Raw genomic sequence first — 14,225 nt, 5'->3', positions numbered from 1 at the left:
TTCTCAACCGCAAAGAGTACTTTAAACAACATTTTGACTGACTTAACCAATAAAAGGTACCCAAAACTCTAGGCTATAATAGGGCGTTTCATTTCATCATGTGAGTCCCTTGGCATTTTCATCCTAAGAAGGTTCGTTGTGTTCTACTGTAAGACAGAGCTGGGTGGTGAGGTACAAACAACACAGAACCAAGATTCCGGAGTGCCAGGCTTGAGTCAGATCTGGCCTTCAAAGTAGCTGTGTAAGTTGGGTCGAGGCGGCCATCTTCTCAGGGCTCTATTCCGCGCTAAGAATAAACACTTAGGGTGGGCCACAGTGGCTCAGCTGGCAAGACCACTTGCCTGCCATGGCAGAGGACCCGGGTTTGATTCCCAGTGCCTGCCCATGTGAAAAAAAAAAAAAAAAAAAAAGAATGAACGCTTAAGCTAAGCTCTTCCATGGCAGAAACTCCAGGATGCCAAACTTGTCTCTACTGAATAGTTTTAGGTAGGAGATGTTCATGTCTGACTCCTGAATACTAGTTGCATAAATTTAATTGCAAAAAAACCCTAAAGATTTGAGCAACAGTACAGACTGTGTAAATTTTACTAGGACAGAACCACATAAGGCAGAACATTTATTATCTATGAGAGACTAGTATTGGGGGGAGGGGTGTTAATAAGATCAATAAAACAGCCTTGTAGCTTTTATCAGATAAGAATGTTTGTCCACATATGGGGACCACTCATGCTCCATGTGAGATGTAAACACTTCAATTAAATATTCTAATTCTTGGAAAGTAAAGAAGGTAGGTAGTTAAGCACATAGATATTATCCCATTTTAGGTTGACAAGAGGCATAACACTTTTCAAACATATTTGCCACTTGTCAATTTAGTGCTCACATATAACAATGTGATTCTGACATGTGGGATGGAAATTGTTGGATTCTAAAAATATTATCATCAAACAAATGTCTAGAAGCTCAGAATGATGGAGGGGAAAAACCTTACCTGATTTGGCTTTTTCTTTGTGCCAAACACAATACCCCGGACAGCACAAATGTTGGTTTTAGTGCTGCTTGTCACAGAAACTATTGATGTTCTCATCACACCACAGGCTACGTGGAAACGAATCTCACTTTCATTATTTTTTGTTGGTATAAGTGGTTATGGAATTTAAAAATATATTTTGAACTATGTGGACAGATTTATATATTTTTTATTCCAAACTCCTGCAAAGTTCATGGTAGAAACCTCACCTAAAAAATAGTGTTATATCCCAAGGGATATCTAGTGTTATTATCAAACTATGACTTACTACTTTAATTTTCTCAGTAATATCTACCTGAAGAGTTATAGGTTTAAAATCCTGCCCTAAAAATATTTCATGGTCCTTGGGACTCTATGATGCTTTTCTTTTCTTTCCTTTTAATGCTTTCCTTTTCTAGAGAGATTTGGGGTCCTGAGTACACAGTTTTATGACTCTTTCCAGTTCTTAAATATCCAGGGAGAAGTTCCTTTTAGAGCAATGAATGCATTGTTTGAGTTGCTGCGATGTTTCCTTCCTTCTCCCAACTAGAATCTCAGTGGGAATTCCTTATTCATGGAAGCAGCTCTGATGAGAGGGTGTGTCAAAAGAGTGACTGATGTGAAACCTTCAGATATTACCTGCATGAGAAATGTTTGCCCTACCTTTCTATGCAGAAAATTATAAGGCTTACAAACAAAAATTCCACTATTCGATATACCTTCAATTATAAACAAAAGTGGCATAATCAGTCTTGAATTTGGCATCTCTACCAGTTTCCTATGAAGATGGCAACTAGTTTACCCCATTATTTTTATAAGTATTATTCAGAAGAGAACTGCCTATTAATAAGTTGATCCTAGGTATACAGATGACATTGAAAACTGACTTCAAAAAGGTAAGTCACAGAGGTGTAGTCCTTGCTCAGTAGCTAATATTTTAAATGCACTCAGTATGTAGTATAATATGTATTCTCATATTACAAAAAACAGATGTAATGACTTAGAAGCCTCATATTTTATATAAGATCATTATTTTCTCTCTAGGAGCATGTAATGAAAGAGAAACCAAGGTCCAGAAAAAAACAGCAATCTGTAGAGAGTAAACGGCAATAAAATATTGTACATCTCATTTCCCCCTACAATATACATCTCATAACAGGAAAGTAAGTCTTACATGCAGACAACAGTGGCTGCTCCATAAAATTTTATCAACCAATATTTTTTTAATGAATGAATGGATTTAGAGTCTAACATCTTTCTTACCAATTCACTTCACCATCTTTTCCACCTACATGTTGACAAACAACTTTAATGTAGTTAATTGAGCTTGAGTGTTTAAAATTGAGACAATGAAGGAGTTGGCTCTCTGGTGTTATCTGCCATTATGTTGCCGTTCCACCACCTCACCCAAGAAAAATATTTATACTTAATAAAGTTATTTCACATGCATCACAAAAATCCTGAAAGGTAGGTAGAATTATCCCCATTTTATAATAAAGAAATTTGTGGGGAAAAAATTAGTAAGACATCGCCTAAGTAGTACGGATTTGAGCCCAAAACTACACGTCAAAAAACTCTTTCCACTGTGCCAGAATTGACTCCCCTCCCTTTTGGGTCAATACTGCACCCTGTACTTGCTTCTTTGTGACATCTATATTATTTCCAAACATTTTTTTAGTTTATCTGTTTACCTCCCTCTTTTAACATGCAAGCCCTTTCTGTGTCTTATTGTTTGTATTTATAGCAATTAACATGGGCATACATATTTCAGCTTCTTAGGCATTTTCTTATTACCAGGAGGATTCCTGTTCAGGTTCCTTCAGTAAATGCAACTTATTGAAAGGGCACCCAAAGACAACCAGGCCAAAAGAGGCTGTCATATACTCATGTTCTACACATCTTACCAGGTTATTTTTACTCCCTCAACAGCAGATACCCACAATTTCCTTTTTCAGTACTCCACCATTATATTAACTGGTTCAGCCATTTCCATTCTGTGTGGGCATCCTTTGGCAAGGCTCCTGGGCCAAATCATATTATAGGATGATGCCTGGCCTACATGTACTCTAAAAGAAGATTAACTTTCACAGGTACGGAATCTCTGCAATTATACAGGAATCAGTAACTATTCTTCACAATTTAATTGAGATTCATGCAGTTAGGCTACTTTATACAATTTAGGAAGGTGATAGTTCCAGTTTCTTCCAAAACAACTGTTCACAGGTGTTTTGTGGCTTTATAAATTCTTGGAGCCAGAGAATAATAGGTAAAAGGAAACCACTCTATCTACTCGCTGAGTCGCAAGGGCCTGGTCGCTGTTAACCCTCATCAGTAGAGCCAGCTGAGCTGGGAGCAGGAGGTCCCCTAACAGGCACAATATAATTCCACTAGTTTGGAACCTTTGGATCTAGCAGTGCATCTGCCCTGGTCTAAAAGAGTGCCAGAGACAGTAAGAAGGATGGAAAGGGGCCTATGCTTAAGCGTTCTCAGGGTTAGCTTGGATCACCGCTGTCTTTCAGATGAGCTGGGTTCTTTAAGGAGGCCAAGAACAAAGTACAATAAACTTCAAACACTTTCTTTAGCCCTTTAAACTAAATTCTAATCTGGCTGGTTGTGGCTAGTTTCAAACCTTCAAAAACGTTTGACTAGCACATTTTTATGTCAGGGACACTCTGAACACACTCTCTAAAGCACAGAAGAACAGTCTTTTACTGTTCCTTCTTCTTTAGAAACACACTAAGCCTTCACTGAGTCTGTGGCTTTCACATTTGCTACTCTACTTAGATCAGAACTTTAGGCATAGAGAGGCGAGGTAATTGGTCCAGGCACACATGACAGAACCAAGGACTCTACTCAGCAATTTTATCTCCAAGTAGAAAGCATTTCCCTCTATACCCCATTCCCTTTTATGGTGCCAAACTATAATTTAGGACTATAAATCTATTTTGGGATATGAATTATTTGACTTAGAAATGTACACCAGTTGAAGAACTGTGATGTCAATTTAGTCACTACTGCACCAATAGTCTTCAGATTGGAGCACACAGAGCCCAGGACACTTGAACACATCCAAAGACACAAGTGCATGGTTGGTTTTAAAGGAATCATTTTCCAGATCTTCAGCTTCCATACATATTATTTCCTAAAATCAATCTATCTGAGAATGCACCTGAATCCCTACAGTATGAAGCTAGTTTTCCACTCTCAACTCCTACTTGAAAAAAAAAGTCACACTTCTCACCCATGGCAAATATTACTGTGCTGTACTACAATGGATTGTAAAAGCATCTGGGGCATTAGGCCAATGGATAATTCAAAATACTGATGTCAGTGCTGAGAAAGAGAATTGGCTCTAAAGCTCAGGTAATAAATTATTTTGCAAGTCAGGTGGTTTCCAATTATTTATTTTCAACAAAATTGAAGGAGGACCTAATAGAGTTGTCAGCTAATAGGTCATTAAAAATAGTTTTTAATGGTAAATTACTCTTTAGATTTGAGGCATATAGTTAATAAGTTTAAATGATTTCATGACTCTGCTACTATTTTAAAAATTCTCCCATACCATCTACCTATTAATGTGAACAAGTTTTCTCAGTGCTCGTAACTGTAAAAGCAAAACCAGGCAAAACAGATTGATATTGAAATTTGTTTGCTTCTAGCAATAAGTAATATTTACTCATGACCTAATTTTTTAAAAGGCTTCATTTATTTGCAATGCCTATCCATTGAAATTTACTCTCTAGATTTAGTAATAAAAATATTCAAAATTGTCATTAAAATATCCATTATGTGCATGTTCTCTTATCAATTGTGTGCTAATAATTTTACAGTAAATTCAATCCAGAAAAAATTATTTTTAACACTTACAAACTTACAGCTGCAGAAATTTTAATGAGATAAAAGTTCTATTCATGTATATATTTTTGTTGCAAGCTTTAAAATATTTTGAAATACATTTAAAGCTTAACATATATGCTACATAAATCTTAATTGCATGAAATCTTGAATAGGGTGTGAGATCTTGATGGTTTGTACAAGTTAATGTGATGCCCCGATATATCCCAGAATAATTTAGGCAGAGAATAAAAAAGTATCTGCAAAGTCCCCTTGGGGAACTGGGGAGAAAGGAGGAAATATTCAACTTCAGCATCTGGGGAATTCCTGATACTCTCACAAGCAGTGGAGACAACCAATTCAATATGTTGAGACTTCGATCTTGGGTCTTGCCCCTATGAAGCTTATTCCTGCAAAGGAGAGGCTAAGCCTACTGATAATTTATGCCTAAAATTCACCCCCAGAGAGCCTCTTTTGTTGCTTAAATGTGGCCTCTCTCTTTAAGCCAACTTGGCAAGTGAACTCACTGCCCTTCACCCTGTGTGGAACCTGACTGCTGGAGATGAGCTGGGACTTGGCTTCAGGGGAATGAGGAAGCTTTTTTGACCAAAAGGGGGAAGAGAGAAATGAGACAAAGTCTCAGTGCCTGTGCCCGAAATTTCAGAGCCGGGAGGATATCTAGAAGGTTGTTCTTATGCTTTATATAGATATCCACTTTTTAGTATATGATATATTGAAGTGCCTAGAGAGAAGCACCTGAAACTGTTGAAGTGTTCCAATAGCCTTGATTCTTGAAGAATACTGTATAACTACATAGCATTTACAATGTGACTGTGTAATTGTGAAAACCTGTGTCTGATGCTCCTTTTATCCAGGCTATGGACAGATGAGTGAAAAAAAAAAAAAGATAAAAAATAAATAAATAATAAGGGGCGATAAAGGGTAAAAATTGGGTAGATTGAAACTTGTACACCCCTGTCAGTGCTGCAGGCAGAGGGAAGGGTAAAGGGTATGGAATATACGAGTTCTTTTTCTTTCTTTCTATTTCTTTCTCTGGAGTGATACAAACGTTCTAGTGAAGCCTATGCAACTATGTGATGATATTGTGAGCCATTGCTTGTATAATATGGTAGGCTGTACCTGTGTGGATATTTCTCAATAAAAAATATTTTCAAATAGATATACATAATAGATAAATCTGTGGTGGATACAGTATATCAAGTGAAAATAGGGTGTAAGCATTCAAAGAGAAATAAGAATGAAATTAAATTCTCAAATATCGAAGAAGAATTTACTCGTGTGTTTTTTTTAATGGATGTTATTGGGCCTCAGATGGCTTTAGTATTTAGATTCTGTTGCCTACATTTAAAAAGTGGCACATAGTTTTATTTTAAAATGTTAATATTCTTAAATTTCATCCTTTGAAATATTTAAAGTGATGATGAAAAATGTAGTATCACTAAAGAAAGATATGAGGAAAACACGATTTTAAAATTTTTTAGTGACATGAGCAAAAAATGTTTAAGGCACTGCGGGATACTGTTAGGAGTAACCAACACAAAATGCAATATCTATCCAGAGCCAGGGGCACCATGATATGCCAAAGCTCAAGCAAAGTCGGAACAAGCCACTAAATAATATCAGGCATTTCAAGAGAAGTTACAGGTGCTGAGTAAATAAAATAATTGGTAGAATGGAGGGTTGGCTCCACACCCGGATTGTTCTTTCAACACTGCATAGATACAACATTAACCTCGCAGGCCTGTAAGCAGGCAGAAACCAGGGTGAAAATGCCTTCCACTAAAGAGTGGAAGCTATCTGCCACATACTCCAACTGAATTACGGGCAGAACCCAGCTAGGACTCACGACCACTATTTTTATCAGGTTGATTATAAAACGAGTTCACTGGGTTGATTATAGCTGTTCATTTCCATGGCTCCACCAGTCCTCACCAAAGCGGGTGGATGAGCAACATGATGCTACTGTGATTCTCTGCCAGGCCTGAAATAACAACAGGCGGCGAGTGAGGGACAGACGGAAGATGACACCAAGGAAGAAAAATAGAAGAGGAAAAGGAACAGCCAAAGGGAAAAGTGTGAAGTTGAAAATGAAGAGAGGGAGAATCTTACTAATCATCTAGCTCGTGTGCCAAGCTCACCAATCCTCTGACATCCACCAAAGCAAAGTGGCACTCCCTCTTAACCTTCCCCACGGAGGACCATAGCTGAAAACCACATGGCAGAGGATGGTCTGCAGCACTGCAGATCCATGTCTGTTCTCAATTATCCTGGTGCCCAAATGACCTGAATGGAAAGATAGCTATTAAAATGGTACATAAGGCAACCATCAAAATGGATACTGTCCATATGCATTAATTGGCATGGACCTTTACCATGATAATCATAGAGTACAAAAAAAAAGCAAATTACAAAATGGTATGTATAAGTAATGTCTTTTTGTTTAAAAATTTAAATGTGTGGAAGTATATGCTTGTGGAGAAAAGGTCTGAAAGATTTCTCCAAATATTAACAATGGTTTTTCCCCTTACAGATTCAGCTCTCATTTGAAAGCCCCACCTGCACTCTCCCCCCTTTTACACTCCCTCATGCCGGCAGACTCCGCTCTGCACCCGCTCAGCCGGGTCCCAATCTCTCTCTTACCTCTTCATGCATAGAGGCTTTCCAGTTTTACTCTGCTCCCTGACTAACCTGGAACTCACAATAGTTATCTATCGCCTCTATGGTAGTTAGATTCAGTGTCAACTTGGCCAGGTGAAGGCACCTAGTTCTGTTACTGTGGACATGAGCCAATGGTACATGAACTTCATCTGTTGCTGATTACACCTGCAGTCGGCTAGGAGGCGTGCCTGCTGCAATGAATGATGTTTGATTTAATTGACTGGTGCTTAAATGAGAGACAGCAATGTAGCACAGCCCAAGCAGCTCAGCATTCCTCATCTCAGCACTCGCAGCTCAGCCTAGGCCTTTGGAGATGCAGAAAGGAATCACCCGGGGAAAAGTTGTTGGAACCCAGAGGCCTGGAGAGAAGGCCAGCAGAGACCACCCTGTGCCTTCCCACATAAGAAAGAACCTCAGTTGAAAGTTAGCTGCTTTTCCTCTGAAGAACTAATGAAATAAATCCCCTTTTATTGAAAGCCAATCCGTCTCTGGTGTGTTGCATACCGGCCGCTAGCAAACTGGAACAACCTCCCTAAGTCTCTCCTCTGCCATGATAACAATTCCCAACCTAGGACAGTCCTCATGTTCCTTCTCCTCCCACTCCTGGGTAGTTTTATTAGTGAAGGCACAAAACAGATGGGCGACACATCATCTTCTTCCTTCCTAACCTTGACTGGTCCTCAAACTCTTCATTGACTGTGGAATCCTAGCTCATTTTCTCTGTTTCTTGTTTTCCATACTCAAGGGTTTCCTAAGACAGGAATTTTAGGTGGACCTCCTTCTCATTTCTGATTAACAGTCTTTTCCGGCTTTCTGCCGCGTCCCTGACTGCAGACTCTTAGAGACCTATGACAGTCTCCTTTAGGCTTTCCCCATTCTTGTTCATCCCAACTCCACAAAGCTATAGAATAAGTAAGTGTATAATTTTCCTCCAATTACAGCTCAAAATGGTTTTCTTTCTTCTCTGTATTTTTTTTCTGACCTGTTTCAGAGGAAGAAATAGTCTTCCTCATTAGCAATTCTAATTCTTTTACCTGCACTTTTAGTTCAACCATTACTGTTCTCTCAAACATTGTCAGTTGATCCACTCCTTGCTTCCTTCCCTTCCTTTATCCCTTCTTCTACCTCTATCTCTTTCTCTCCACAAACCCCTTTACCTTCACCAATAGATTGTACATTGGGTTATAGTTTCCCAACCTAAAAAATATGTCTTGATCCAATTAACCCTCAAACACCATTATATCGCTCACATTTTCTTTACCTCTTAACTTGTTGAAAATGCAATTTATGGTTACTTTCTACTTCACTCATTCCTTACTCCTATGCAACCTGACTTATACCAAAATAGGGATGACCACCTACTTAAGATCCCATGGTCTTCTCAGTTCCTATTCTTCTTGACTTTGATAAAACACCTAAACCATGATCTATTTCTTCCTTGTCTTATTTCTTATCACTGCGCTCAACTCCTTTTGCCTCCTTTATGGCTACTACTTCTGCACCCCCTTTTCTATCCTCTTCTGCTTTCTGAATTCAGCTTCTTTACCAACCCTCCGTGACACCACTGTACACACTGGCCGAATCGGCTCTGCACCCACAACCCTGGTCAATTGGCCCCTTATTCTCTTAGTCTATCAGAGCTCTCTGCTTTTAGGCTTCTTTCTGACCCCAGCACAAATGTAAGCAATTCCTATAAGATTCTGTTCTTTGCTCACATCGTTTATCTTTTTAAACTGTTTCATTTAATATTCTCATTTCACATGGCATGACTTCACATGGCATTACTGTGTAGATAAAGTATGCTTTAGCTTTTATATCCATCATAATTTTAGAAACACATTTAAAATAAATAAAATAAGGGTGGGCCATGGTGGCTCAGCAGGCTTGCCTGCCATGCCAGAGGACCCGGGTTCGATTCCCGGTACCTGCCCATGTAAAATAAATAAATAAATAAATAAAATAAATAAATAAAACAAGCAAGTCATTTCTCCCTGCAGTGAGATTCTCCTGCTGAATTTTCTGATTCTATTACTAATCCTTCCAGTCTCCTAGAAAGCCAAGCTTGCGTCACAAGAATCATCCAACCCTTACCCCCCTCATGCACCGCAGTCTACAAGCCCTTTCATTTCTTTTTTTAAATGTTCCTTTTCTTCTTTTCTACACATATTCTTCAGAACCCCTGGGCTTCAACACCCACATTCAGGTTCTAATTATATCTTACCAAAAGAATCGCACATTCCTACATGTCTTGACTTCAAGTACTTTTCTTACAACCTTTCCTTCATATCAATGACAGGTTTAAAAAAAACAATTTTTTTTCACTCCCTGTCTCTACCCAATAGAGTTTCCCAAGCCTTCAGCCTAATATCCAAGGCATTTTATGATCTGTTCCTAAATTGACATTCTAAACCCTTTCTCCCATGGCTCCTAACTATTTCTGCTGTCTTCTAACTAATGATATTATTTGCCATTCATAGAACATCCTATGAAACATGGTGTCTTTACACCTGTGTTCATGTTTTACTGTTTTCATTGGAGGAACTCATGTCCCTCCCCATGAGTTCCTCCAATGAAAACAGACTCACCTGCAAAAGGTTTTTAAATCTCTCTTCTCCTACAAGGCCTTCCCCAAATTCACTTTGTGACCTGATATTGGCTCTTCTCTCCTCCCATGGGATCTGTTGTTGTAACATTTGTCCTAACTGCCAATGTAAAGTTATGTGTTTGTCTTCTCTAAAATTTAAAAGATTTAGGATGGCAAGATGCCTGTATTATTCATTTTGTATCATCTGTGTATATTCCATATTATTAACAAAATTTTATTTGAGAGATGAATTAATAAATGAGCATTGTCAATATTTTCATGACATTGTTTTCTCTAAATTATGAAAATTTATGCTAACATTGTGTCTTCTATAACAGGTGATCCTGGAAGTAAACAGTGAATTTATCGTTGAGGTAATGTAAAATAAAACTGTTTTGTCAATTTAAATTTAAAAGAAAAACTGAATTTTTGATAACCATAACCATCAGATAAAAGTAAGAGAAAAAAAATCTCCTAAATTGAAATAGCAATGGTAAAATCTATGCCCCCAACTCCATTTCATAGTAACTGCTATTTATTAAACTATTCTAGTTGTTTAGTTATATGTTTCCCAACCTATACCAAAGCAAAAGAAGCAAAGAATACTTTAGAATAGAATGAGGATTTCTACACATTTACATCAGCAAGACAACTGATGTTCTATCAATGAGGAAAAGTTACAAAAATAAAAAATATATAGTCACAACTAAATAGATTAGAGAATCTGGTGCCATATAGAGTGGAAATCAGAAAATAAAGCTAATGTTCTCTGAACCTCTGTTCTTTAGTTCATTATAGTAGTTAAAACTTCATTCTGATCATCTCAAATCATTAGGAAAAATATAATTAAATTTGTAATTTCTCTTGAAAACAGCCAGAAATATGTGGTTTCACAGAAATATGTGGTATTTCAAGAAGTTTCATCAAAATGGGGAAAATGCACATGCTTTGGTCCTTGAAGGGATATGCTCTATTCACAGAAAATATCTCCTTCCCCCAAAGTGGTATTTAATGAGGCCTTAGTTCAAATAATTACCTCTGTCTCAGTAGGTACACTAGCACAATATATATAGTAATGTTTATAAGATGTTTAGTAATATAAAATTCTAAATGTTCACCAAAAGAAGCAACATAAGACAAAGAGTCGAACATGGGAAGCACAGATAGAAATATACAACACTGGGAAGCTGTACAGGTGGCCATGGGATCACTTCAGGTATCACCAGTTCAGTTAATCCTACAATAATATATATGGATGCTTATCCACAGTGGTATCCTCATTAGCAGAAGAGAAAATCCCTCCCCTCTTTTAGGTAAGCACAACTCACCAGCACAACTTCTGCTCTGTATGGCATACACTTTCATGGAACTTCAACAATCTTTTAAATTCTGGTGACCGTAAAGTCTAGTCAGAACTCAATGAAGGGTGAAGTAGGCAAGGTTTCTACCTAATAAGGATTGCTTTAAAACAGAAAACCTACATGTTATACAGCAGAATACATTATGAGCTCCACATACAGATAATGAAATTCATTTCACTAGAATCATGTAGTTAGAAATGAAATGACTCTAAAAGAAGAGCTAGTCAGATGTGACCAAGCAATATCGATCTACCATATCTGCAAACAAAACCCTTCCTTTGTACATCAACTCCAATACCATTGCTTCTTCTGGATGCACCTTACAATGTGAAATTTATGTCTTTAATAAGTCAAGCTGTTCTAAGACTGTAAGAAATTTGAACGATTTTTATTCAAGGTGAAAGAATTAGACATTGAAAATGGCACTACAAAATGGCAAACTGTCAGAAGACAAAAGCGGGAGTGGATCAAGTTTGCTGCAGCCTGTCGAGAAGGAGAGGACAATTCAAAGAGGAACCCAATTGCCAAAGTAAGTAATGAAACATGCAGACTACCCCAGGCTTATAACAAATGTTTTTAACATGAAAGGAAAGCCCTCAAATCTTTAAGGAACTGCTGCCTTCACTACTCTATAGCAATTTAGGAAGCTGGGTGGCACATAGTCATATGCTCAGGTGGCTGAAGCACCAATCTGAGTGGCATATTCTGGGAGGTTGCTAACAAGGAACAGAGGGTCCTTGCTGAGTGATCCTGGAAGAGAGATTTGAATGTCTAACCCAACTGGCCTTTGTCCATCTGTTCACATTACCTCATCATTGTATGTATGTATTATAGAAAATGTATACACATAGTGATAGTCTTCAGACTCTCTCTGGAAAGTCATCGTTTATTGTATTTGTTTAATCCACTCCATGAAATTGAGGGTAGTGTCAAAAGTTCTACTAGATCCCTACATCTAAAAATTAGACAAATCTTTAAAATACTTTCATGAATAATGGCTATGAATAAGAAAAGAGAATTAGCAAGAATGTGCAATAAATTGATCCACTGATGGATCAATCAAATAAAAAAGTATTTTTTTAACAATTAAATAAAAAAGTATTTAAGCCCACTAGCCTCCCATGTTCTGGAGCGGCTAGAAGGAAAAATATGAGATGATTGTACGGTAGCCCATTGACAAACTCTGGGATCTGTCCTGTAACCACTTTTGAAGAGTGCTTTGAAAACTATCGCTCTTTTATTTCTTTGATTTGTATATATGTCATACTATACAATAAAAAAAGTTTTAAAAAATTGATGGATGACAATAAGAGTCTACATAAAAAAGCATCTTGAATTTGAAAAATAATATATATATATATATATGTATAACAAGAAAAAAGAACACAATTTAGTAAAGATAACAGATGTGCTACAGCTGCAGTCAGCTAGCTGTAATGTGCAGTTATCACTAACTATAGCAAACTGTCCTGACAAACAGAAGTCCACAAGTTAAAGGAAAAGTTGCTGTTAAAATGTAATATGTGAACTTCACCTCTGCTTTAGTGGCAAGACATCCAAAGCAATTAAGTAAGAAAAATAATGATACAGCAGTGCTGGCCTTTCTGTTTTTAAAATTAGATTTTTGGGAAAAAAACCCAGCCACAGGTTAATGCTAATTTAGCTGAACAGGATTGTAATCCAAAAATCTGGAATCCCTGGGAAGACATTATGAAATAATGAATACAATTTAAAAATTGGCTAAAGTGCAAATTGTCATAATGGCACAAAGTCCCTTTAACAGCCCTGTTTAGTCAATAAATAAAACTACGTGTATAAAAGAATATTCTGCCATGGAATTAATTAAATTGGAAAACTTCTCCTAGTGACAAAGAAGTAAATACTTTATCACACATGCTCCTAAAATGGCCCACATCTGCTGAGGAGGCTGCCTCATGAAACATTAAAAGGCTGGGCAAAGAGGAGCAGTCATAGGGTAGCAAATGACAAAAACAACAGTAATATTTATCAAGTGCTCTTATTTAATAATTGTTATACAAGATTGTCAACCTTGCTTCCACCTTCCCCCTCCTTCAGTACTTTACATTTGTGGACATATACAGAAAGCCAATATGCCTCTAAAACATTTAACAAACTGTGATGACAAAATACTTCCATGGATCAAATTATAGTTTTCTGTGGTTGGACAATGTAATACCTAAATGTTCCATTAATCCTTGTCAAAAAATTCTATGTTACTATTTCAAAAGGCATTTACTAAAGTGTATAAATATTAAACATTATTCTGGTAAGTTTTATTTTAATGGTGATTTTATGTTGTAAAATGTTTGCTTAAAGACAATTTCCAAAATTATTTCAGTAACTTTGGTATTTAAAGTATAAAGGATGTGTTTTTTATTAATAAGAAAAAGAAAGAAATTTTGTTCTAAATGATTCGTTGTTACAGAATAAAAATAAAAAGAAAAGTAAAATAAATAAATAATATAATGCTGGAGAACCAGGTTCGATTCCTGGTGCCTGCCCAAGCCAAAAACTAATAATAAAAGTACAGTAAGCATCAGCAATGATATTACAAATATAATTTCAGCTTAAGAAGAGAGATTAATTATCTCAGAAGATTTTTTTAATCTTCAAACTGTTATTGTTTCCATTCTGCACATAGCTTTTTTATTCCTTCTCATAGCTTTATATTATAACATTTTTTATTTGCGTTTGGGGGCATCCTTGTATTTTTCATTTATTAAAAAAAAGATCTTTA

At 36.9% G+C, this 14,225-nt stretch overlaps 1 protein-coding gene across 1 annotated transcript in view; it reads left to right on the top strand.

Annotated features, from left to right (window-relative positions):
* DSG4 (desmoglein 4) overlaps window positions 1-14,225 on the top strand; it is a 50,256-nt gene that overhangs the window by 9,898 nt on the left and 26,133 nt on the right. The window contains exons 2-4 of the mRNA XM_077136096.1: window positions 7,773-7,811; window positions 10,445-10,480; window positions 11,865-11,996. Of these exons, the coding sequence (XP_076992211.1) occupies window positions 7,773-7,811; window positions 10,445-10,480; window positions 11,865-11,996 (207 nt within the window). The remainder of the gene's footprint in view (window positions 1-7,772; window positions 7,812-10,444; window positions 10,481-11,864; window positions 11,997-14,225) is intronic.

This window comes from Tamandua tetradactyla, chromosome 18 (assembly GCF_023851605.1).
Source record: "Tamandua tetradactyla isolate mTamTet1 chromosome 18, mTamTet1.pri, whole genome shotgun sequence".
NCBI lineage: Eukaryota > Metazoa > Chordata > Mammalia > Pilosa > Myrmecophagidae > Tamandua > Tamandua tetradactyla.
The sequence above is the reverse complement of the archived record's forward strand: the minus strand, read 5'-3'. Positions and strand labels throughout refer to the sequence as shown.